This window comes from Orbicella franksi, chromosome 3 (assembly GCF_964199315.1).
Source record: "Orbicella franksi chromosome 3, jaOrbFran1.1, whole genome shotgun sequence".
Lineage (NCBI taxonomy): Eukaryota > Metazoa > Cnidaria > Anthozoa > Scleractinia > Merulinidae > Orbicella > Orbicella franksi.
The window spans coordinates 8,711,192-8,732,643 of NC_138147.1; the positions used below are offsets into that span (position 1 = coordinate 8,711,192).

Genomic DNA, 21,452 nt, shown 5'->3' on the forward strand with positions numbered 1-21,452 from the left:
TCTTTTCATGCATCTTTGTAGGCAGAAAAGTACTTCCTTAGTTTCTTACTGTACCTCCCGTCGAGAGTTTACTGTACCCTGTCTCTTTCTATGCTTCTTCTAGTATGGAGGATTTTTTCGTCTTTGCCGGGGGGAAGGAGATGTAGTAACCTGTGATAGTTGCTAATACATTTTAATTGCTCCACTCTACAAGGGACCTAAAGAGCTATAGGAAACTTTCCCCTTTCTTATGTCTTGCATTTTTAGCCTCTCGGAATTTCCTTCCATAGGATGACCCTCTTCTACTTGGACACCGCAGAGAGCTGATTGTTAATGCAGCACGTCATTTGGACAAAGCGAAGATGGTGCGGTTTGACCAGCGGACTGGATATCTGAACTCTACTGACCTGGGAAGAACTGCTAGTCACTTCTACATCAAGTACGATACGATAGAGGTAAGACTAAATCAAACGAATAGACAGACATACAGACAGGCAGGTAGACTGACTGGCTGACAGACAGACAGGCAGGCAATCAGATAGACAGACAGACAGACAGACAGACACAGACAGACAGACAGGCAGTAGACAGACAGACGGATAGAAAGAAAGACAGACAGACAGACGGAAACAAATGGACAGACAGACAGGCAGACAGACAGAAGGCCGACAGACAGAGAGATAATCAGGTAGCCCATTTGTCTGATCATTTCTAGGCTACTGTACGTAGACGCAATGAATTCTATCCTAATTTTCACCCTACATTTTGCTGCAATTACTGATTCTTCTTTTCTTTTTAGGTATTCAACGAGATGTTCAAAGAACACATGCCAGAACCTGAAGTGTTAGCCATGTTGTCTCACTCACAGGAATTTGAACAAGTCAAGGTTAGTACGTGTACTAGATTCTGCAGTCTATACGCGCAGTATCAACAGCCTTGCGAGAAAAATAGAGGATCTGGACATAAGATCTTGATCGTGGCCGTATTTATTTCTCACTGGCATTTTGCCTAGTAGAGCCTTTTTTGTCAAACATCGTTTCTGTACTTATGCATCGTGAATTTGTATCCCAGAAAAGTATCTCGTGTTTTTTTTTTTTTTAATTTTTTTTTTTAAATAAGAGAGCGAATCATCGACAACGTCGGTCTATTACACTGTGTGTGTGCAACTAATTATTAGTTACCTTTTTGGAGGGAGGTTATAGTTTCTTACAATGAACAAGAAACTAAACTAGCCAAGAAGCCAAATCCACGGTGAATGGCTTTTCAAATGTTAACCCAAGACTTCCCTTCTGCAACGATCGAGAAACGTTTTGACACACGTCGTAGTGAAGTTCGATTATCGACCGTCTCAGAACTATTTCCCACAACACAGGACCTACATAATTAACATTGAATTAGGGTCCGGGGGTCTCGGAAAATTAACGCTGGATTCAAATGGAATAGAATAAGAGGTTAAATATAGAAAGGCGCCATTTTCTAAAAGTGCGACAACTACTTTTGTCGCCCATTGTGGCTTCCTAGTCGGCTAAAACTCCGTGTTGACAAAGTTTCTCCTTAGTGCAACAGCTTCTTTAGAAACTTAGTTCAGTTTTGAATCTTCTGATAACTCAAGTCCCTGTCTAATAGTTAAGTGTTGATAAAGTGTGTCTGGGCTTGTTTGTGCGTGTTATATAATGCACGTGTGCTACATTTTGTGTTTCATGGCAGGTCCGCGAAGACGAGATTTCAGAGCTCGAGTTCCACATGACTGAAAACTGTCCTCTCCCAGTGAAAGGAGGAGTGGAAAACAATTATGGCAAAATCAACATCCTGCTACAGACCTTCATCTCCAAAGGATTCGTTGATAGCTTCTCGCTAGTCTCTGATCTGGGCTATGTCGCACAGGTATAAACTAGACGCCTTTTGACCAATTAGGGCCTTACTCCTTGAAGGTTATGTCAACGTACAGTGATTACAGTGAAAAAAGAAACTTTGAGCGCAGAACTCCGCACAGCGTGACAGAACGCGCATGAGTAGTTATATCACATGATGTGGTCTTTTGTTCGAAGTTCACTGAAATCTGTTTTAGGATGTGCCTGTAGAGCTGAATTTTTCAAATAGCTTCTAACTTACCTAATCTTTGTGGAGACATTTCGCTACTCTCCTACACAGTATAATTTAGAAATCAATGGTTTCAAGTAGATCACCGTGTTTCTAAACATAATATAACATACTTTATTTTCTCACAATTTACATTTACAGATAAAATTACAGCTTTTTTATGTTTACAGTGTAGCTTTTCGGTTGATAAATATTAAAGTTAGAGTATGGGGGTCAAGTAAACCATTCGGTTTTCTAGTTGGCCCACATATTTATAAAATTAGTAAACTTTCGGTACAGGTGAGGAACCAGAAAGGAGCGGAAAAAATAATAAAAATATTAGACGCAATAAACCTTATTATGCAGATTCTTTATGATTTATGCACCAAACGTCGGCAATGCGGTCATCTGTGTTTTTTCCCTAGAATGCCGCGCGACTCATGCGTGGTCTGTTTGAGATTGCTCTTCATCGTGGCTGGCCCACCATGGCGTACAGGCTGTTGGGCTTGTGTAAAATGCTTGATAAGCGGCTCTGGGGATTCCAAAATCCATTGCGTCAGTTCACCATTTTAAAACAAGAAACTCTGGTTAAACTGGAGGGCAAGAATGCGACAGTGGACCGACTTCGCGATATGACAGCTGATGAAATTGGTAAACCGTTGTATTTTAGTAAAGACAATCTTTTAGTAAGTTGAATAAAAATGGAAACTAAAATTGATTAGATAGCCGCATACTCTGGTCATCTTCCATGAAAGTTATCGATAGTCCAGGTACGCGCATGTGCAATTAAGGAACGCATGTTTCACCTTTTAATCTATATCACGTGTTTATGACGTCAGGTCACATGATCAAACACCCACGCATGGGCGCTACGGTGAAGAACTGCGTCGAGCAGATTCCGGCGATATCGTTGGTTTCCAGCATTCAGCCAATCACGAGGACTGTTCTTCGAGTGCGCCTGACAATCAAGCCCGAGTTTCAGTGGAACGATAAGGTTCATGGGTCCACGTCTGAACCGTGGTGGATCTGGGTCGAGGATCCCGACAATAACCACATTTATCACTCGGAGTACTTCCTGCTGCATAAGAAACAGGTTTGTACAAGTTTGAACAGGTTTGCTTTGGTGAAGCTGGTCAAGCTAGTTTGGTCATTTTAAGGACACTGCGTCAAATTTGATGGGGACGCAAAAACATTTCCTAAAGGTTTTAAAATTTAAACATGACGGCAGGATACATGAACCCGCGGGGGACCCCTAGGAGCTACCAAGATCCTGTTTTGTGTGCGTGGCTTGACATTTTTTTCACCCCTAAGAGGTACCAATTCTCAAACAACACAGTAACTGGCACTTTCATAATTTTCAACACCGATAAGGACTCATTTGATTATCAAATATCTCTTTGTCATATTTTTCGGCTCAATACCCTAAAAGGTTCCATGAAAGCTCCCGCTGTGGACCCTTTGAGCCTGAACAGCCTAAGAGGTACCAGATGAGCGTTTTTTTAACCCCTAAAAGGTACGAAGATCACCCCTGTCCTCTCTTTATGGGAGTCGCCTCCTGGGGCATGAACACGCAAGGATCAATTTTTCAAGAGTTGAGCTGGTATTTCTCGGTCACGTATGTTGATAAATCCGCCCATGAATACTGTACATGTGTCCTTAATCCTTTATCGTTTTTACTTTCCAGGTTTTAGCCGAGGACGAACAGACACTGGTTTTCACTATTCCGATCTTCGAACCCCTGCCGTCCCAGTATTACGTGCGAGGCGTGTCGGACCGGTGGCTTGGCTCGGAAGTGGTGTGTGCTTTGTCTTTCAAGCACCTCATTTTGCCCGAAAAACATCCGCCACACACTGAATTGCTTGATCTTCAACCTCTGCCAATTACAGCTCTGAAATGCAAGGAGTACGAGCAGCTCTATCCGTGAGTAAATATGGCTGGCTGCATCACCTCTCATTTGCAGCTGTCATTGTCTTTCAGTTTCTGCGTGCGACACGCATGCGTTTAAGTATAGTCCTGTCTCAGTACTAATCCTTTAGAACTCTTTGTGGGTATTTTCACATATGGTACGTGCGTGCCTACATTTTGTCGAAACTTGGTTGCTAATGTCGTGACGTAACTTGATCACAACAATTTACTGAGATAGCTGTTTGTGTGCTCGCCAATACTCAATTTCTGATTGGTCAATTAGAATCGGAACACGATATTCGTAGGAATTTATCGAATACTACATTGTACTAAATCAAGCCGTTTATTGTTGGCGTGGTATAATCTTGTTTTTTTTTCTTTTTATCCTTTTTAAATCACCCTATGAAACAACTTTTTTTTTTTTTCAGATTCACACATTTCAATCCAGTTCAGACGCAAGTATTTCACACGGTGTACCACACGGATCATAACGTGTTACTTGGTGCACCCACTGGATCCGGTAAAACACTGGCCGCTGAACTGGCCATATTCCGTATCTTCAATCAGTATCCAAGAACTAAGGTAGGTTGTTAGTTCATTCTGTTATAAGCAAGATAAAAAAAGGCCAAGTCTGCATACCAGCCAAGTGGCCCATCAGGTCGGAGCTTATCCCGGTTTCTGTAGCAGGAAGCGACTTTTGTGTTGAATTTTAGTTAAAGCCGTTCAGTTCAAACCCTGGCGTACGCGTGCGTTTGACATTTTGGCCACATAAAGCATTGGAATCCATAATTGTTTGACTGTGTGTTGAATTGTTACATCTTGCGTTGTTTTACGGTGTAGCAAAAGGCTTGAAAAGTTGCCAAAGTTGGAAATTTCGGAGCGGTCCGTCTTCGGGGGAAAATCCACTGGGAAAATCCACTGGAGCGCGCGCGATTAGCCAATCAGATCAAGGATTTAGGATTCTGGACCGCTAAGAAACTGGGGAAAAAAAAAAGTAACACTGGAGTTTCCCGTTCAAACCTTTCTGTAATTTGTTAGCACTGTGACAATGGTGAATTGACTTATCAGATCATACTACTGTATTTTCCTTGGAATAAAATCGCCAAACGTTAACCTGGGCTGTCAATGTATTTGCACAGGTAACGTATTTCAGTTTAAAATCAAGGCAACACATTCAAGTAAAATAAATCTGACAATTTTGTCTCGTTTCCTTTCCAGGCCGTTTACATCGCTCCTTTAAAAGCTTTGGTTCGCGAAAGAATGGACGATTGGAAAGTTCGTTTTCAGCAGAAACTCGGAAGAAGGTAAGAAGTAACCTGTATGGTACGCTTTGACTGTTGAGCAGACGGATAGAACGGCTTGGTCGATCTAAATTCGAATTAAGTTCGACGTTTGACCCAACGGTCGACCTTTACCAGTTTCGGTCGACTCAAATTGCAATTTTGTTCGTCTCATGTGAAGTTCGACGTTTGACCTGGGCCTAAGGTTAATGATGTTTTAATGAGATTGGCGCTTGTTTCATCTCAAAACAATTTTCGGTCGAAACTAGAGTCGACTGCCGTTGTAACTAACGAACCAAACGGTAAAGATGTTTCATCAACGGCTTATTTTTCGTAACTTTGTCAGCCGCGGTAAGTAAATATTGCGTTGGTCCGATTTTATATCCACAGTGTTGTGGAGTTAACTGGAGATACCACCCCAGACATGCGTGCTGTCGCCAAAGCGGATGTCATTGTCACCACCCCTGAGAAATGGGACGGTATCAGTCGAAGCTGGCAGACACGTAACTACGTCAAGGCGGTCACTCTGTTAGTGATTGATGAGATTCATTTGCTGGGTGAAGAGAGAGGACCTGTTCTGGAAGTCATCGTGTCACGGACCAACTTCATCTCCTCGCATACGGAGAAGACCGTTCGTGTGATTGGTTTGTCAACTGCTTTGGCCAATGCATCCGACCTGGCTGACTGGCTGGGAATAGAACAGGTGTAGTACCCTTTATGATTGTGCAGGTTTACGTAATACATTGTGATCGAGTTAATGGAGACTTTGCAGAGAACAAAAAGAAAAAAAGAAAGCGAGTAGTTGAATAAACCATTTCGAGTTGCTTTTTACTTCTTTTTCAAAACGAGTGATGAGTTTGATTTGCAAGACAATGAACGTACAAGAAATGTTAATTTCAATATGAAAGGTTATACACTAAGACTCGTTTTGAAACAGAGCCGAGGTAAAAGCAACTCGGAAATAGCCTATTCGTATCAGTTGCGGAGCCAAGCGTACATTTTCTTTCTCTTTTTTCAATTCCACAAAGACGATGTGAAACCAAGAGAAAAATCACACAGAGCGCTCGCGACAGTTTCCAGTTTCCTATATAAAGATAATGACTACATTTCGATCGCTGTATTAAAATGATTATGAACGGTTTTTGATCACACTTTTAGGCAATCGTTTCTAGTAAAGAGTGTTTTATTGCTTTTGTTTTCCTTTTCTTACAGACAGCGTCATTGTTATTGATATGTAAATTGTCTACCAAAGAGCCAAAACAGGGAGAAGAAACGAAAAGAATAAAATCCTGATGTTGGTCTCATTTTTCTTTTATTCTAGGCAGGAATGTTTAACTTCCGGCCCTCAGTTCGCCCAGTCCCCTTGGAGGTGCACATTTCCGGCTATCCCGGCAAGCACTATTGTCCGCGCATGGCAACAATGAACAAGCCCACCTTTGCCGCCATTCGCACCCATTCCCCCACCAAGCCAGTGCTGGTGTTTGTTTCGTCAAGACGACAGACGCGACTCACTGCTCTGGAGCTGATCTCTTTCTTAGCTGCTGAAGACGATCCTAAGCAATGGCTGCACATGCCTGAAACTGAGGTGAGAAGATACAAGTTAATCGAGTGGTGTGTATACATTTTTAGTTCAGGCAAAACGGACAGTCGATTTTAAAAACGTGTTGCCATAGAGACTCAAGAAAACCCATTTCTTAGTTACCTTTAAAAGCTTTCGCCTGTTTCCTAGTGAGTCCTGGTGCTAAACATTCGCTTGAAAATTAGGCCATTTCCGAATTACCTTTAACCTCTTTCTCAAGGCGAGTCTTGGTGCCACATCCTTTCATGTGAAAATAAGAGTTCATTCACATGCAAATAAAACTCATTTTCATATGAATGGTTGTGCATTAAGCCTCGCTTTGATAGAAAGGCCTAGGACAACTCTTTTATTTGCTCAGTCATTTTCATATGAGAGGTACCCTCGAAAGCAAAAGAATTGAGGCAATCTTGGATGCTTATAAAAGGGTCATCAAATATCCCGAAAAATAACAGAAATGATGGTGTGTGCATTCAGTAAACGCTAGAGCGTCAAGTTTCTTAAATTTCAATTCTGTTCCAGATGGAATCTTTGATTCAAACAGTCAAGGACAATAACCTCAAGCTGACTTTGTCGTTTGGTATCGCGCTGCATCACGCGGGTTTACACGAGAGAGACAGGAAGATCGCAGAGGAGCTGTTTGTCAATCAAAAGATTCAGGTCAGAGAGTATACTAGTGTGAACGGAACGAATAAATTATTATCAAAACCCTCTGGATAATTGCTCGACGGTTAAATTCTTTACAACCTTACTGTTTGTACATACCTTACTTTTGCGCACGCTTAAATCTTGGAAAATACTTTTTTTCTAAAGGGGGATTAAAGGCGACGTTACACTGGCGAAGATTTTTGCTTGTTTCTCGAGATAAGTTGGACGGGAAATGATACCATGTAAGCGCTAGCCGCGAGCGTTGCCCCGCGTGGATTATATTAGGCGCCCAGAACCAAGTTTATAATTAACGTGGAGGCGATTCTGAACAGGTTGAAGATGAGGTTTAACAGCTAAGAATTTAGAAGTTGGTCAAACTTTTTACTGGACTGAAATCTAACTGATAACTTAAGATTCCAGCGGCCACAGCCAGGCTGTCTGAACACTCTTTTACTTGCCTCGCTTCAGATTTTAATAGCTACCAGCACTCTAGCCTGGGGTGTGAACTTCCCGGCTCACTTAGTGGTCGTAAAAGGCACGGAGTACTATGACGGCAAGACAAGAAGGTACGTGGATTTCCCAATCACAGACGTACTGCAGATGATGGGACGCGCAGGGAGACCACAGTATGACGAGCATGGGGTGGCTGTGATCCTGGTTCATGACATCAAAAAACACTTCTACAAGAAGTTTCTGTATGAGCCATTTCCTGTTGAGTCCAGGTGATTATTTTTAGTCTTACAGTAAATTTTAAATTATTGTTGTGTAGCGATACCTGTGGTTTTCTTCCGGGTGCGATATTCCATCATGTTCGATGACTTCCTTATGACCATGCGGATTTTGTTTCATTGTCATGAACTGATCTAATAAAGGCATGTGTTTATATAGCGCGTGTGCAATGAGTTCCAAAATTGTCTAATCAAATCTAGCACCCCGTTTACACCTAATGTTCATATTTCGTTAGGGTTCAAATGAGATAGAAGTTGCCAAATCCACTGTCGGTAGTAATGAAATCACGCTCTCTTATCAGTGATGGCCAAAAAAAAAATTCTCTGTTTACCTCAAAAGAAGATCTATGAGACTGGAAAAATAACGCCATTGAATTTGTGCATTCAGTGAGGCTCGTCAGTAACAATTATTCCCCGAGCTCGCGTTGGATATGGGACGGTTGATAGTTTTATTAAAAACGCCCCCAAAATGTAGAAAAAATAAAATAAAAAATAAAAATAAAAATAGTTATTGTGTTTTTACTTGATTGGAATTACCTGCACGGCGTACATGAGCTCTTGTAATGCTAACTTGTTTTCACAGTTTGCTCGAAGTGCTTCCAGATCACTTGAATGCAGAAATCGTAGCGGGTACGATCACGTCAAAACAAGATGCCATGGATTATCTCACTTGGACTTACTTCTTTCGACGCCTGCTGATGAACCCGAGTTATTATGAGCTGGAAGACACGGCCAATGACTCGGTGAACAAGTTTCTCTCTGCCTTGGTGGAGGATGCCTTGAAGGAGGTGGAGAATTCTGCGTGTGTGGAGATTGGTGAGGTGGGGAACTTGTGTTACAGCAGTAAGTGAATTGTAAGGTTCTGCACAGGATCCAACTGCCCCGCAATGCCTGCTCTTAACATCCGTTACGGTAACATGAAAGTATTGCTATTTATGCTCATTTACAATACACTCTTGATCGTGGGGACGCGGTGGCCTCATGTTTAAGGCGCTCGACTCCGTATCGAGCGCTCCGGGTTCAAGCCCTGGCCGGGGACATTGTGTTGTGTTCTTGGGCAAGACACTTTACTCTCACAGTGCCTCTCTCCACTCAGGTGTATAAATGGGTACCGGCGAATTTAATGCTGGGGGCAACCCTGCGATGGACTAGCGTCCTATCCAGGGGGGAGTAGAAATACTGTTAATCGCTCTATGCTACGGAAACCGGGATAAGCTATGGTCTGATGGGCCACTTGGCTCGTATGCAGACTTTACCTTTACTGTATACTCTTGATCGAATAGACGTACTGTTAGAGTACGTTTCTTACGTTAGAACATAGCACGAGGTCCGGAATCAGTGCTATAACCATCGATCATCAGATCTCGAATGAGGCTGTTTTGGTCACGCGTTTCTTCGAGGAATGCATGATGAACGAAGAAACCCATGGAACGAGGTTGTGCTTTACTACCTCAATGAGCGTCGGATAGGGTACTCATCACCTCGTCACTAAAGGAGATGCAACTTTCATACATTTGTAATTTATCTGTTTGTTATTAGCTTAATTACTGAAGAAGTATATGAATAATAGTGGCTTATGAGCAAATCATCTGGTTTAACATCAACCTGTCTCCCTCCAGATGAGGCTTTGTAGAAAACCTTTCATTCGAAAATAAAACTTGATTTTACTCATAGTTAGAGAAGACTTATTGTAGCGAGAGTAGCACAGAAACAGTTTGAAAATACTAATAAATCTCCCGGAAAAACCTGTGAACTTGCCTTACAAGTCAATTTAATTTATCTTATATTGAAGGTAAAGGTTTTATATCCAATTCGGACAGAAATAGCCTTATAGACTTTCGCTAATGGTATAATTTCTGTGAAACATTGTTTTTGTTTTTTTTTCCGTAGGACGGTTTGTCGACAACTCCGACCACTCTCGGGAGAATCTCTTCGTACTACTACTTAAGCCACTTGACACTGCGCATGTTCCATGAGCGGTTACACGCTGACTGCAGTCTGCCGGACCTCATCCAGATTCTAGCGGTAAAGAATTTTTCCTTTTATAAACTACACTGATTCGATGTAGATAATATTTTTGATGTCAAAATTGTACGGTTAATTACTTAACAAAGGGCAATCATTGAATGTAGATTTCCACAAGGTTTGTAAACGAGACACGGATTAACATTTCGTCCAAGGTGCGAAATTGCAGAGAATCAATTCATAAACGCCCTCGTGCTTATTTTCTTACTAACTGTAGATACCATTATCTTATACCGCATTCTGCATGGCGCAGAGTATACTTCATTTTTCTTTGTAAGTGGTGAGAAAACGAAGAGGAATTGATAACTGAGCTTTACTTACTTTGTTGCTCTGCTGCAACTTTAATAACACTTTGGTTTGCTCGTTTGGCAGAATTATTTTATGTAAAGCAGAGAGTAGATTTAAGTAGTTACTGGTTGTAACAGTAAAGATCCTATTTCCCTTGTAGGGAAAAGGACATGTTGATGGTTACAATTTTGAATACGCTACAGCTTCTTCATGTTATTTTGCAGGACGCTGAAGAATACACTCAGCTGCCAGTTCGTCATAATGAAGACATCATTAACAGGTAAGCGTGCAATATATCCATTGGTCTTAGTTTACCCTTACCGTAATTGGCTCCAAGAGTCAAACTTTAAGTCAGTTTAGGTGCCGTTTCAACTCTTTTAGTCTTGTTGAAAGTTAAGTGTGTGACCAATCAAGTACTGTCTCGTGGTTCGCTATTATGCAAAATGGCATTTTAGATTATTTCCATTACTGAAAAATAGACATATTTGTCACACATTTCAGCGACCTCGCGCCCAGTCTCCCTCTGGAAGTGGACCCTCAGACGTTCGACAGTCCCCACACCAAGGCACATCTGCTGTTCCAGGCGCATTTCTCGAGACTACCACTGCCCAGCACCGACTACCTAACAGACACAAATTCAGTTCTTGATCAAGCTATTAGGATATTGCAGGTAAGACAACCCAGCGTAAATTATGAACATCGGAGAACTGTGATAGACTATTCTAGATGTTCTCTGCATGAGATCTGATCTGTGATCTAAGAAAGGAGAGACTGTCCTCGCTTTTCAATGGACGTCGGTGTAAATCGTTCAATATGATTCTAGTATTACCTGTGTGTTCTGTGTTTAGGTTAGCGGAGGCGCGGTGGCCTCATGGTTAGTGCACTCGACTCCGGATCGAACGGTCCAGGTTCAAGCCCTGGTCGAGGACATTATGTTGTGTTACACTTTACTCTCACAGTCCTTCTCTCCACCCAGGTCGGCGAATTTAATGCTGGGGGTAACCCTGCGATGGACTAGCATCCCATCCAGGGGAAAGTAGAAATACTCCTAGTCGCTTCATGCTACAGAAACTGGGATAAGCTCCGGCCTGATGGGCCAATTGGCTCGTATGCAGACTTGACCGTTTTATTACCTTCTGTGTTTAGGCAATGATTGACGTCTCTTCAGCTGAAGGCTGGTTAGCAACAGCGTTACGGTGTATGCATCTTGTGCAGATGGTGGTTCAAGGGCGTTGGCTTAATGACTGCACCCTCCTCACACTGCCGTGCGTCGATCCAGATCTGCTGTCGCTCTTCAGAATGGATGGTCGTTCTTTAGATTGTCTCCCTGAGTTCTTAGACGCCGTTAGAGGCGAGAGAAAAGTATTGAATGCAATGTTGGGAGACGCGCTGAGTCCAGGAGAAATAAACCAGGTACTTTGTGTAGACGTGTGTTTTGTAATTCCACGAATATAACGGAGAACATGCGCAAACAATACGTTGAACCACTGAAACGCGTGGCGAAGCAGAAAACATGAAGCGGTCACGTGCCAAGCGCGAAAAAACACGTATAAGCCTCGTGATCACGACTGGGTTTGGTTTTGCTCCTGATTGGTTATTAATGGGGCATATCCTCTCTGATTGGTAGAGACATGGTGGACGAAGCTTTTGACGGCTCATCAATCATAAAACCAAAACAAATGTAAGAAAAAGAGCGTCGAAAGTAATCAGGCAATTACTTTGGTTTGAGATTGACTGAGTAGTCTAATTGGTAAGCAATTGGTTTGGTTTTGGTTTTACGACACTCGGTTGAAGATCGTTCTAGTCAATTGAAATACTTTGTTTTACCCTGTTTTTGTTTTGCTTGTGATGTAGGTATTTGACATGTTAGGTCGTCTGCCCCAAATCAGTGTGAAATTGAAGGTGCGTGGAGTCTGGGCCGAGAACCAGGAAGGTATGAAGGAAAGTAAAGTCATCAATACAAAAGAGACCAAGGGGATCGTGAGAGACTGGGTGCCAGTACATGCCGAGCAGGAGTATGTCATCTTGATTGAAATCACCAAGGAGTTTTGCGGTTTTAAGGTAAGAAGACGAGAACTTTAGTGATTTTCTATCCGTTTTGCCAGCTCTGTTAGGTCGCACTGAACGAATCTCTCAAGTTATGTCATATGTCACGGTATTTCAGACTTTTTTTGTCCCGCTAAGCTATTCTTTTTCGGTGCCTATTACTATTTATCGTTAACTTTGAGCATGTCAAATATTAAATGTTATCTACATAACGAACTGAGCGTGACCACAGTTTTCTTACAAATTTACCTGAATGTAATATCAGTGAGTGCTATAGAATTAAAAATCGGCACTAAAAATGCTCTTTTTTTCAGCGGTCCAACACAAAAGCTCATGCGCCTCACTTTCCCAAAGTCAAAGACGTTGGCTGGTGGGTGATCCTTGGCGAGATGGACTCGGGCGAGCTATTGGCGGTGAAGAGAGTGGGTCAAGTGCGCTCGTCTAGTACCGTCCCTTTATCATTCTACACGCCTGAGGACCTGGGCAGGAAGTTCTACACAGTGTATCTCATCAACGACGCTTACCTGGGAATGGACCAGCAATATAATGTTCCTCTAGAGATTATCGAGTCTGATATCTCTAGTCAAGTTAACACGGAGGTTAACTTTGGCTAATAATGAATCCCCCGTCAAATGCTAGCTCTTTGTGTTGAATATTTGATGTATAGAAAATGTGAAATATGTAGTTCAGACGGCCCGTTCAAATCTTTACTAATTTAGGTAAGCAAGAATCTCATCAACGGTCTATAAAGTACGCATTCTGTGCAGTTTGAATTTACAGTGACAATACGCCCAATTGCAAATATTTTCCTTATGCGTGGCAGCACTAATGTGGCGCCGTGGAAATGTGCGGCGTTTGCAATATTCCTCTACTGTTTTCTGGTATTTCGTCTATTTGTTTATTATTTCAAACAATTACTTTAAGATCTGAAGTTTTTTATGCAACAAAATCAATGCGTGTTTTGCTTGCATCGTTTGGGTCGCTTCCACGGAGTAATCCATTTCTAAATTCTGTTTTTCTCGCGGTTGACTCGCGGTTATTTTCACTTAAATATTATAACTCAACAAATGAATTATTAATGCTCAGAGTAACCTGCACAAGATTAAAAAATATACACATTAAAGATGTTCAGATTATATTTGTAATATGAAGAGGTTCACTGAATATTTGCAAAATATTGTAAGTGCTTTTTGTTGTTGTTGTTTTGTTGTCATCATTGTTGTTGTTGTTAAGGTATAAGGCTCTTGATTGGGAGCTCGTTTCGTTCGAAATCTAAAGCAGCGAGTTTGTAAAACGTGTGATCAGCATCACTAAGGCCCCGTCCACATTGCGCCGGAGAAATTTAAAAGTCTAAGGCCTCCCGTCCACACTAATCCGTCACGATAACGGAGCTTCTCGAGAACGCTCTTCAAACCTGAGGAATTTGAAAACGCCTGCGTTTAGTTTTAGCGTGGACGGAAAACATTTTGAAAACGAAACTTTTCGAAAACGATGTAGTCACAATAATCATGTGATTTTCCTCAAAGCCAAGATGACCGGTGATTGTTGCGTTTTTAAATTTCTCCGGCGCAATGTGGACGACAGGGCCTAAACACCCTGAGCAAAGGCCAGTAGTTGTATTGTATCGGGTTGCGGTTGCCTTGATACATGGCGCGAAAATCCCAACTCATCGCTGAAGGTCATTACCGCGTTAATATTGCTTGGGAAACGAGGTTAGTCGTGCGAACTAAATAAAACACGCGCGTGTTGTCGCACGGCTTGAGATTTCAGACTGCAGAGGAGTTTATTCATCTTCCCAAGTTGGTACATTGATGAAGGAAAAATTCATAACAGGAATTCAAACATTTACCTGAAGCCAGTCGTGTAACTTAAGAGCTGATAGTGGGGACTTAAACAGAAATAAGAAATGTTAGCCTTGATGAGAAATAAACCGCTTGTTAATGAGGGATCGTTAGTGTTACGGTATTTCTGCACTAGGGTCACATTTAACAATTCTTTTATCGGTAAAAAGACAGACGAAAACATCTTTTTTCAACAGAATTGTATATTTACACCTCTCTCACTTTCTAGTCATGTAGAGGCAAACTAAAATATCTTATTTAACTGATAATAGAAAAAGTTCGTCTTTGGCTGAACGAGTGAGCGAATAAAAGTTTACCTTATACATGAGCGCTTGTTTTGGGCACAAGCGAAACCTTGTGTGACGCGTGTCAGCGGTCGGTAATTTTTACATATGCGTCATTGAGGCTCTCTGCTTTCTGTCCTTTCGCCCCGGCGTCCAATTTTTTCCTCGTTAGGGAAGTTACATAAAACGCCTGTTATACAACTTCTGTTTCAAACGTTGTGCACTTGTAGACATGTGTGTGTCTATAACCGCATGTCTATGCTTTGTGAAAGGTGAAATAAATAAAATAAGACGCTTTACTATTAGGACTCTCTTTAATGCAGTGTTTTAGCATCGTTGCCTTTGCATTGTTGTCCCTTCTCACTCTTAGATTTAATTCCTAAAGGACAACTTTCATTTAAGCTTCGTTTCAGCAAAGTTTCTCGCTGTTCTATTTACACTGTAAGGTAAAACTCAATTACGCAGGTGTCTTTTCTAGCAAATTAGTTATGGCGGTGACCCGCACAGCTGGACAGTAGGGTTCCATGTAGCGATTCATGCTACAGTCAAGTTTCATGTGCTTTTCTTCTTCACAATCTAGCGTGCCTTCCTGCATTTCATGGTTCTTTGATACATCAACGTAATGTTCGGTTAACAGTCTCCCGTGTCTCTCTCCTCTCGCAAGGAACCATTCTCTATTTATGCCTGTAACAGACTGGTTGGGGCTGGCAAAAGGGGCTACTTGTACTTTTATAAAAGCAATAACACATCGATAGCATGATAAAAGTAACGTTTTGGGCGCTGGAAAAGTGATGAGGTTATACTGTTCACGAAAAAAACTGCAGCGTTAAAATGGAATTTCTGCTTGTTGACTCACCTTGAACGATTTTGTATGCTTTGGATTTAACAATTAGAATATGAAATCGAGATTTCTATCGCGTGATAGTTGACGAGGGTGCTGCACGAGTATACGTATAGAAATCGAGAGCATATAATCTAACTGTTTAAGTGTAAATCTACTAGTCGTAAAAAAAGTTAACTAAATCCTCTTCACAAACGCTTCGAAAACGCAAAGAAGTGGCCGCCATTTTGGTAAAAACCGCACACTGCTAGGCCACTCTACTCACAACAGAATAGATAGTGAGTAGTGTAGCCAATAGGGGGACGGTATGCGTGATAGAACGCTAGTAGATTTACACTCAATACCCCAATAGGCATAAATAGTAATTGCATCGCCTACAAGAACACATGCCCTAAAGATCACCAACAGGGAGGAACATTCTCGATCTTGAAATAGCGATTTAAAGGAAAAGACGAAAAAAGCTTAATAAATCTGTCACTTATATTTGGAGTCACGCGAAGTCATTCAAACCATCTGTGGCGTTACACCATTTCCCTCGTGTTCAACAGAACGCACCCTTTGTAACCAAGCCTCGTAGTATTCCTCATATTCCCGGATGAGCTCCTTGATTTTTGCAGATTTGTATTTGATGCTCTGGATTGTCTGATGACTGAGGAACATTTCATGACAGTCACATATATTTTGTGCCGGGGTTAATGAAATGAAGGCGCCGTCATCCTCTGTGTCCTTCTTCTTCTGACCTGAAGAACAAACAAACCGAAAAACGATAAACCTGATTTAAAATATTGAGGCAGGAGATGTACCTGAGTAAGAAAAGGTCGGCAAACACTAAGAGAGACAGTACGCAAGCTGGTGCAGAGAGAGTTTGCAAGAGCAGTGCACACAATACGACAGTTATAAATTGAGGTCATTTTGCCCATGTTTCATAACGCACGAATTCAAACCTACTGAATTTCATCTAACATGTTGCGGGTCAAAATCTGTCTCCGCAACAGAACTTTTTCGCAAAAGCAGGCTTGCCGCACGAGAAAAACTGTCGCTGCAATATGTCTCCGCCTCATGTCGCCTCATGTCCTCGCAGCATGTCCCTTATTGTGTCCCAGCTGTATTGGGCGATCTATCATCTTTTCTAATTAGCATCAATTTGCCACAAATGAAATCTAGAAAGACAAACGTTTGCATATAACTTGACAGTGACCGTTTGCTGCAAATCGAGCGAGTTACTTCCTTTCAAAAAACATCGAACCTATGAAGTGTGTGGCTCTGTGACGATAGTCGCTAGCACCTCTTAAACTTAATTGTACGCGCTTAACATTATTTCTACTTATGGTATAAGTTGTCGTATAGAATGACCAAGTGGTCTACACAGGATCCTGGGTGGGTACTCTACAAAGTTTTATACGAGGAGGCCCCGGCCCGAGTTCCAACCCCTTACCCTTTTGTAGACCATTTTGACAGAAAAAGTACCCCTTTCGGATACCTTTAATTGAAAAAGATACCCTTTTCACATACTTTCATAACTGCCCCGTATATAGAATAAAACACACAAAAAGGATTCTTTTATCAATTTCATGAAATGAAATGATACTGCCATAAATTGCGTCTGTTCGAAGTATTTTAATAAAAGGCCCCTTAAAATTACTTAATGACAGATTTCCTTACCGTTTCATATACCTTAACTTGTGAAATTCTAACCCTTTTATATTACATGAAGCCTGAAAAAGGTGCCCCTTTCAGGCGGAACCTCTCCGTTTGGGCCATCAGAGGAAGTACCGCCCCCCCCCTCCCCCCACCCCCGGGCACAGGATCCAGTTACCGTGAAAACGCGTTCTATGATTCCCATTCACTGCGAAACAATTTTCTCGTCCCACTTGCCAATTTCTCTTGACGTTTCTTACCAATAAAATGAATTTCACTGATTAAAAATATTCTAAATTTCTTACGTCGCTTTGGTCGATGATAAAGTAGTTCCCAGACTACACCGACCAGGAGAAGAAATCCCAGCACCCCTAGCAAGATGAAGAGAACGTTTTGAAAAGTCTGTTCTTTGAAGAAGAACAATCCCTCGGAGGCTTTCACTTCCTGGCTAACTTCATCGGTAGGATTCTACAAAATAAAAACAAAACGGGAAATAAAAATACAATTCGAGACTCTTTTTACAAAATGCAGATAAAAAGAGGTTCAGCAAAAGTTGAGTACATGAAGGAATGCCACAGAAGAAGCAAAACCCGCGCCATTGATATTTGCTGATGTGCTTCTTTGCTTGTGTAACTTTAATAAAATGTTAGACTTTATTTGTTTAGAAGTGAAGTTAAATCTTCCACGAAATTTTTGTGTTATATTTTGACGGGTCTTGATGGATGTGCTCGAATCTAATTATCTAATAAATTTTCGACGATTTTACCGATTTCGATCAAAATTTTCGCTAAAATTTCAACCCCATTCACACCCTTTATTTTGTGTCGATACGCGGCTTGTTTGTCTTAAATTTCTTTCAAGACTCCCAAGAACTATCAAATTTCTTCACTGTGTATAGTATTATCGCTGAGGAAAATCTGCCTGGATTGCTAGCGTCATTCATTTTAGCCTGTTGCAGGCTCTCCGTCAGTGGGAACAATCGAAAAAGCGGGCGGGCCTAATTAAGAAAAATGAGCAGGGTTAGGGAGGGAAAAGTCTTACAACGGGACTACGTCCTTGTCCAAAATTTATCGTTAGAAAATGTAGGTAGGTACATTTCATAAAACAGCTTGTGAAATTTCAACCGGTTACAAAACTAGCTAAAACTATCGAGGTCATCGAGTCTTATCTTGTTTAGCCTGTATTTGTCTAGCCTTTCTCGGTAACTGCACGCTTTAGACTGCAATTAGATTATATTTTACCATTTCATATATTTTGATAATAACAACAAAATTGACTAAGGCTCTAACCTTGAGTGGTTCGAGGTTCTTTGCAATAATTTCAAACGCCTCCTGAGGGTGATTCCGAAGATAACGCCGAAAACACTCCAGTTTATCCGATGACGCATTGGAACGAACGCCCAGACCATAGGTGATGGCATGTTCAAAGGTAGTCTCGATTCGCACCTCGTCGTTTACTCTCACAAAATCACTGTAATATGTCAGCACATAGTTGTCTATCAAAGAGCCTTTTAGCTTTTCGGCCAGCAGGTCAGAGTTCATTTTCGGTATAGAATGATATGCTGAAAAGGGGAAAAAAAGATTATGGCTTGATCAGTTATTATTCATTACAAAACCTGGGGATCCTAATAAAACTGAGGGAGATTGCAATGCTATCAAATCCAGTCAGAAAGTCAGACAGTCAGTCAGACAGTCAGTCAGTCATTCAGAAAGTCAGACAGTCGGTCAGACGGTTAGAAAGTCATTCAGAAAGTCAGACAGTCAGTCCGACAGACGGTCAGACAGACGGTCAGACAGGCGGACAGGCAGGCAGGCAGGAAGTCAGTCAGCCAGTCAGTCAGTCAGACATTTAGACAGTGGAACAGTCAGTCGGCCAGTCAGTTCCCTATGCACCTTAATTCTTGCTAACGTGTTCTTACGTTTCATGTCAGCGTTCAAACTGACTCCAAGACGGAATTCCTCGCTACCATTTACTGCTCCAATCTGTAAACACAAACAATTAACACAAATGATGCTAATTACGAATGGAACTATAAGTAGCTATAGAACATTGATACATACTTTGTCAACATTTCTTGCCTTAAATGTTTTGAATCAGCTGAAGTCGAAGCTCTTTTTACACACATGCATTACCAAACGTTTTAAAATGAAAATTGTTTGTATGATTTTCATGACCAGAATCATTGTCGCATGGATAAAAACGACTACAGATGATAAACACTTGGCCTCTCTTGGTCTTCAGATAATTCATGAGATCATATTTTATTCATAGCTTACCACAGAGCCGTGGACAGTGAAATGATGCTGGATACTGGCTGATAGCGAGGCAGTTACGATAGCGGTGAATATTGCAATGATAATAATCCCCACCAGGATCCACACGATACAAAAGATCCGCGCCAAAAACGACTTGGGTGCGCGGTCACCGTATCTAAACAATACAAGTATAGAAATATCGGCTAAACATTGAAGAAGAAACGCTTTTTAAGAGTGGGAAACCGAGAGTAAGACTCTGTACCATTTACACGGAGAAACCCGTTTGTCAACGGTTGTGCAAATGGTAAGCAAAAATGCCTGGTGGTAAGTTCCGTTCGGATTGGCCATTTACCATTTACTCAAACACCCCAATATTACCGAGAGAGCCTAGAACGAATTCGACCTGATCATAATTCCAAGATGGCGGTGAAGAATTGCAGATGGTAAGCAAATTTCCCACTCGGATATTTCGGTTAGAAATTTTGGACTACCTTTCAAGACGTTCCGTTTATTTCGAAAATTTCCCAGTCTGTCGAGTTCTCTTTCCATTTACATTCTGACCGAAATTTCCGGAATTTTCGGTTAAATGGTAAACAACCTAAGTTGAAGGAGGTAAGAGTTGCTAAGAGTATTCTTTAACTTTCAGCGAAAGAGCCAAGAAAACTCTGGTGGACTGGAAATTCCGATCAGGCTCAGATTGAATGAGGCGCACGCAAGAATCCCCGTGAATGTAGAAAGCCTTAGGTTCAGCGAAAACTAACATTGGGGCTTGTCATCCCAGTTTTCATTTGGTCCAGGCTTACATGAAAGGGAAGACTGGGGGAAAGCTTTAACAGCAGAGTAACTACAATAAAACCTGTATTAGGCGGACCCCATATTAAGCGGACACCCTCTGTTAAGTGGACACCAGCTTATGTCTCAAATTTTCTACCTTCATTTGCTGAAAAACAAACCTGCATTCAGCAGACACCTCTATTAAGCGGACGTGGACGCCACTTTGTGGCCCAAAACCTACAATAACCAGACACTACAAGGGCTTCTTACTTCTGAAAGCTCAGCTCAGACTCCTTTAACATTGTTCAGCGATGTCGTTTTAAAGCTAAGTAGATTATTCCAGATTGATGCATTGACTGACTGGACATTGTGCTATGAGAAGTCTTTGATCTTACACTGTGTTACACTGAGTTACAAAAGGGTTAATAATTAACTATTATTGCACAGTATATTAGAACCTGCTTAGAGCGGACATCCTGTATTAAATGGACACTAATGAGGGTCCCAATGGTGTCCGCTTGATACAGGTTTCACTGGTGAAATCTGAGCTGTATTTGCTAACAGGGCAGTTATTTGCACTGAAAGGGAAGAAATGGTATTTATTATAGAGAGTTTCATCGCAGTTTGGAAATACAAATTCAAAAGCAAATTAAAATTGTTACTCTTCGGAATCAAATTTGGGGGTTAAAAGCGACAAAGTAGTACGTTTTAAAAGTTTAATTTCAGGTTGATGTCAAAAACGCAGATCCTAAGATAAAGAAGCTCTAGTGAGTATAATTGAACTATTTCAATGTTAAGAACCAAGTTCATGTAAGAACAATGATTTGCAAATTACCTCCGGCAGAAAATTTTTCTTTCCAAAGTGTGATTTTCTTGTTTCTAAGCTACGATTACTCTTCCGGTTTCCGAGTTTTCATTACTGCGCATGATCTTTAGGATCGAATTACAGCATCTGTCAAGAACTGATTTACTCACTCACCCAACTGTTGTCATGGTAACAAAAGCCCACCAAAAACCCTCCCAGGTGCCATTGATAAACGGACGCGGGAATTCATCCGGATTCTTTAGGCGGTCCTACGAGAAAGGCACATGACAGTTAACATGTGTAATTCGGGAAGTAGATGGCAGAAAATTAGGCTACAAGATTCCACCGTTCTTTCTTTTCCACTCTTTGAGATTTATGACTTTATGACTGGTGCATTTTACTGGTTAACTCTTACTGGCTTAGGGAAATACGCCTATATATTAAAAGGAAAGATAAGTCA

General features: G+C 41.4%; 2 protein-coding genes across 3 annotated transcripts in view; one reads left to right on the plus strand and one right to left on the minus strand.

Annotated features, from left to right (window-relative positions):
* LOC145481093 (activating signal cointegrator 1 complex subunit 3-like) overlaps nt 1-21,452 on the plus strand; it is a 249,180-nt gene that overhangs the window by 11,953 nt on the left and 215,775 nt on the right. The window contains exons 16-34 of one of the 2 annotated variants that reach the window (XM_081459481.1): nt 270-434; nt 779-865; nt 1,687-1,863; nt 2,484-2,709; nt 2,898-3,151; nt 3,743-3,978; nt 4,392-4,545; nt 5,182-5,267; nt 5,634-5,946; nt 6,565-6,828; nt 7,342-7,479; nt 7,936-8,189; nt 8,779-9,016; nt 10,086-10,220; nt 10,733-10,788; nt 11,010-11,178; nt 11,655-11,921; nt 12,363-12,569; nt 12,869-14,536. In XM_081459481.1, the coding sequence (XP_081315607.1) occupies nt 270-434; nt 779-865; nt 1,687-1,863; nt 2,484-2,709; nt 2,898-3,151; nt 3,743-3,978; nt 4,392-4,545; nt 5,182-5,267; nt 5,634-5,946; nt 6,565-6,828; nt 7,342-7,479; nt 7,936-8,189; nt 8,779-9,016; nt 10,086-10,220; nt 10,733-10,788; nt 11,010-11,178; nt 11,655-11,921; nt 12,363-12,569; nt 12,869-13,168 (3,726 nt within the window). In that variant the 3' untranslated portion in view covers nt 13,169-14,536. Of the gene's footprint in view, nt 1-269; nt 435-778; nt 866-1,686; nt 1,864-2,483; nt 2,710-2,897; nt 3,152-3,742; nt 3,979-4,391; nt 4,546-5,181; nt 5,268-5,633; nt 5,947-6,564; nt 6,829-7,341; nt 7,480-7,935; nt 8,190-8,778; nt 9,294-10,085; nt 10,221-10,732; nt 10,789-11,009; nt 11,179-11,654; nt 11,922-12,362; nt 12,570-12,868; nt 14,537-21,452 lie in introns of those variants that run through there. The other variant, XR_014048587.1, reaches the window with a different exon arrangement.
* The window catches only part of LOC145481098 (uncharacterized), a 43,488-nt gene continuing 37,466 nt past the window's right edge, over nt 15,431-21,452 (minus strand). Inside the window, exons 4-9 of the mRNA XM_081459490.1 lie at nt 21,167-21,261; nt 19,435-19,588; nt 19,077-19,140; nt 18,448-18,719; nt 17,464-17,626; nt 15,431-16,260 (exon numbers count right to left, since the gene is read on the minus strand). Of these exons, the coding sequence (XP_081315616.1) occupies nt 16,025-16,260; nt 17,464-17,626; nt 18,448-18,719; nt 19,077-19,140; nt 19,435-19,588; nt 21,167-21,261 (984 nt within the window). The 3' untranslated portion in view covers nt 15,431-16,024. The remainder of the gene's footprint in view (nt 16,261-17,463; nt 17,627-18,447; nt 18,720-19,076; nt 19,141-19,434; nt 19,589-21,166; nt 21,262-21,452) is intronic.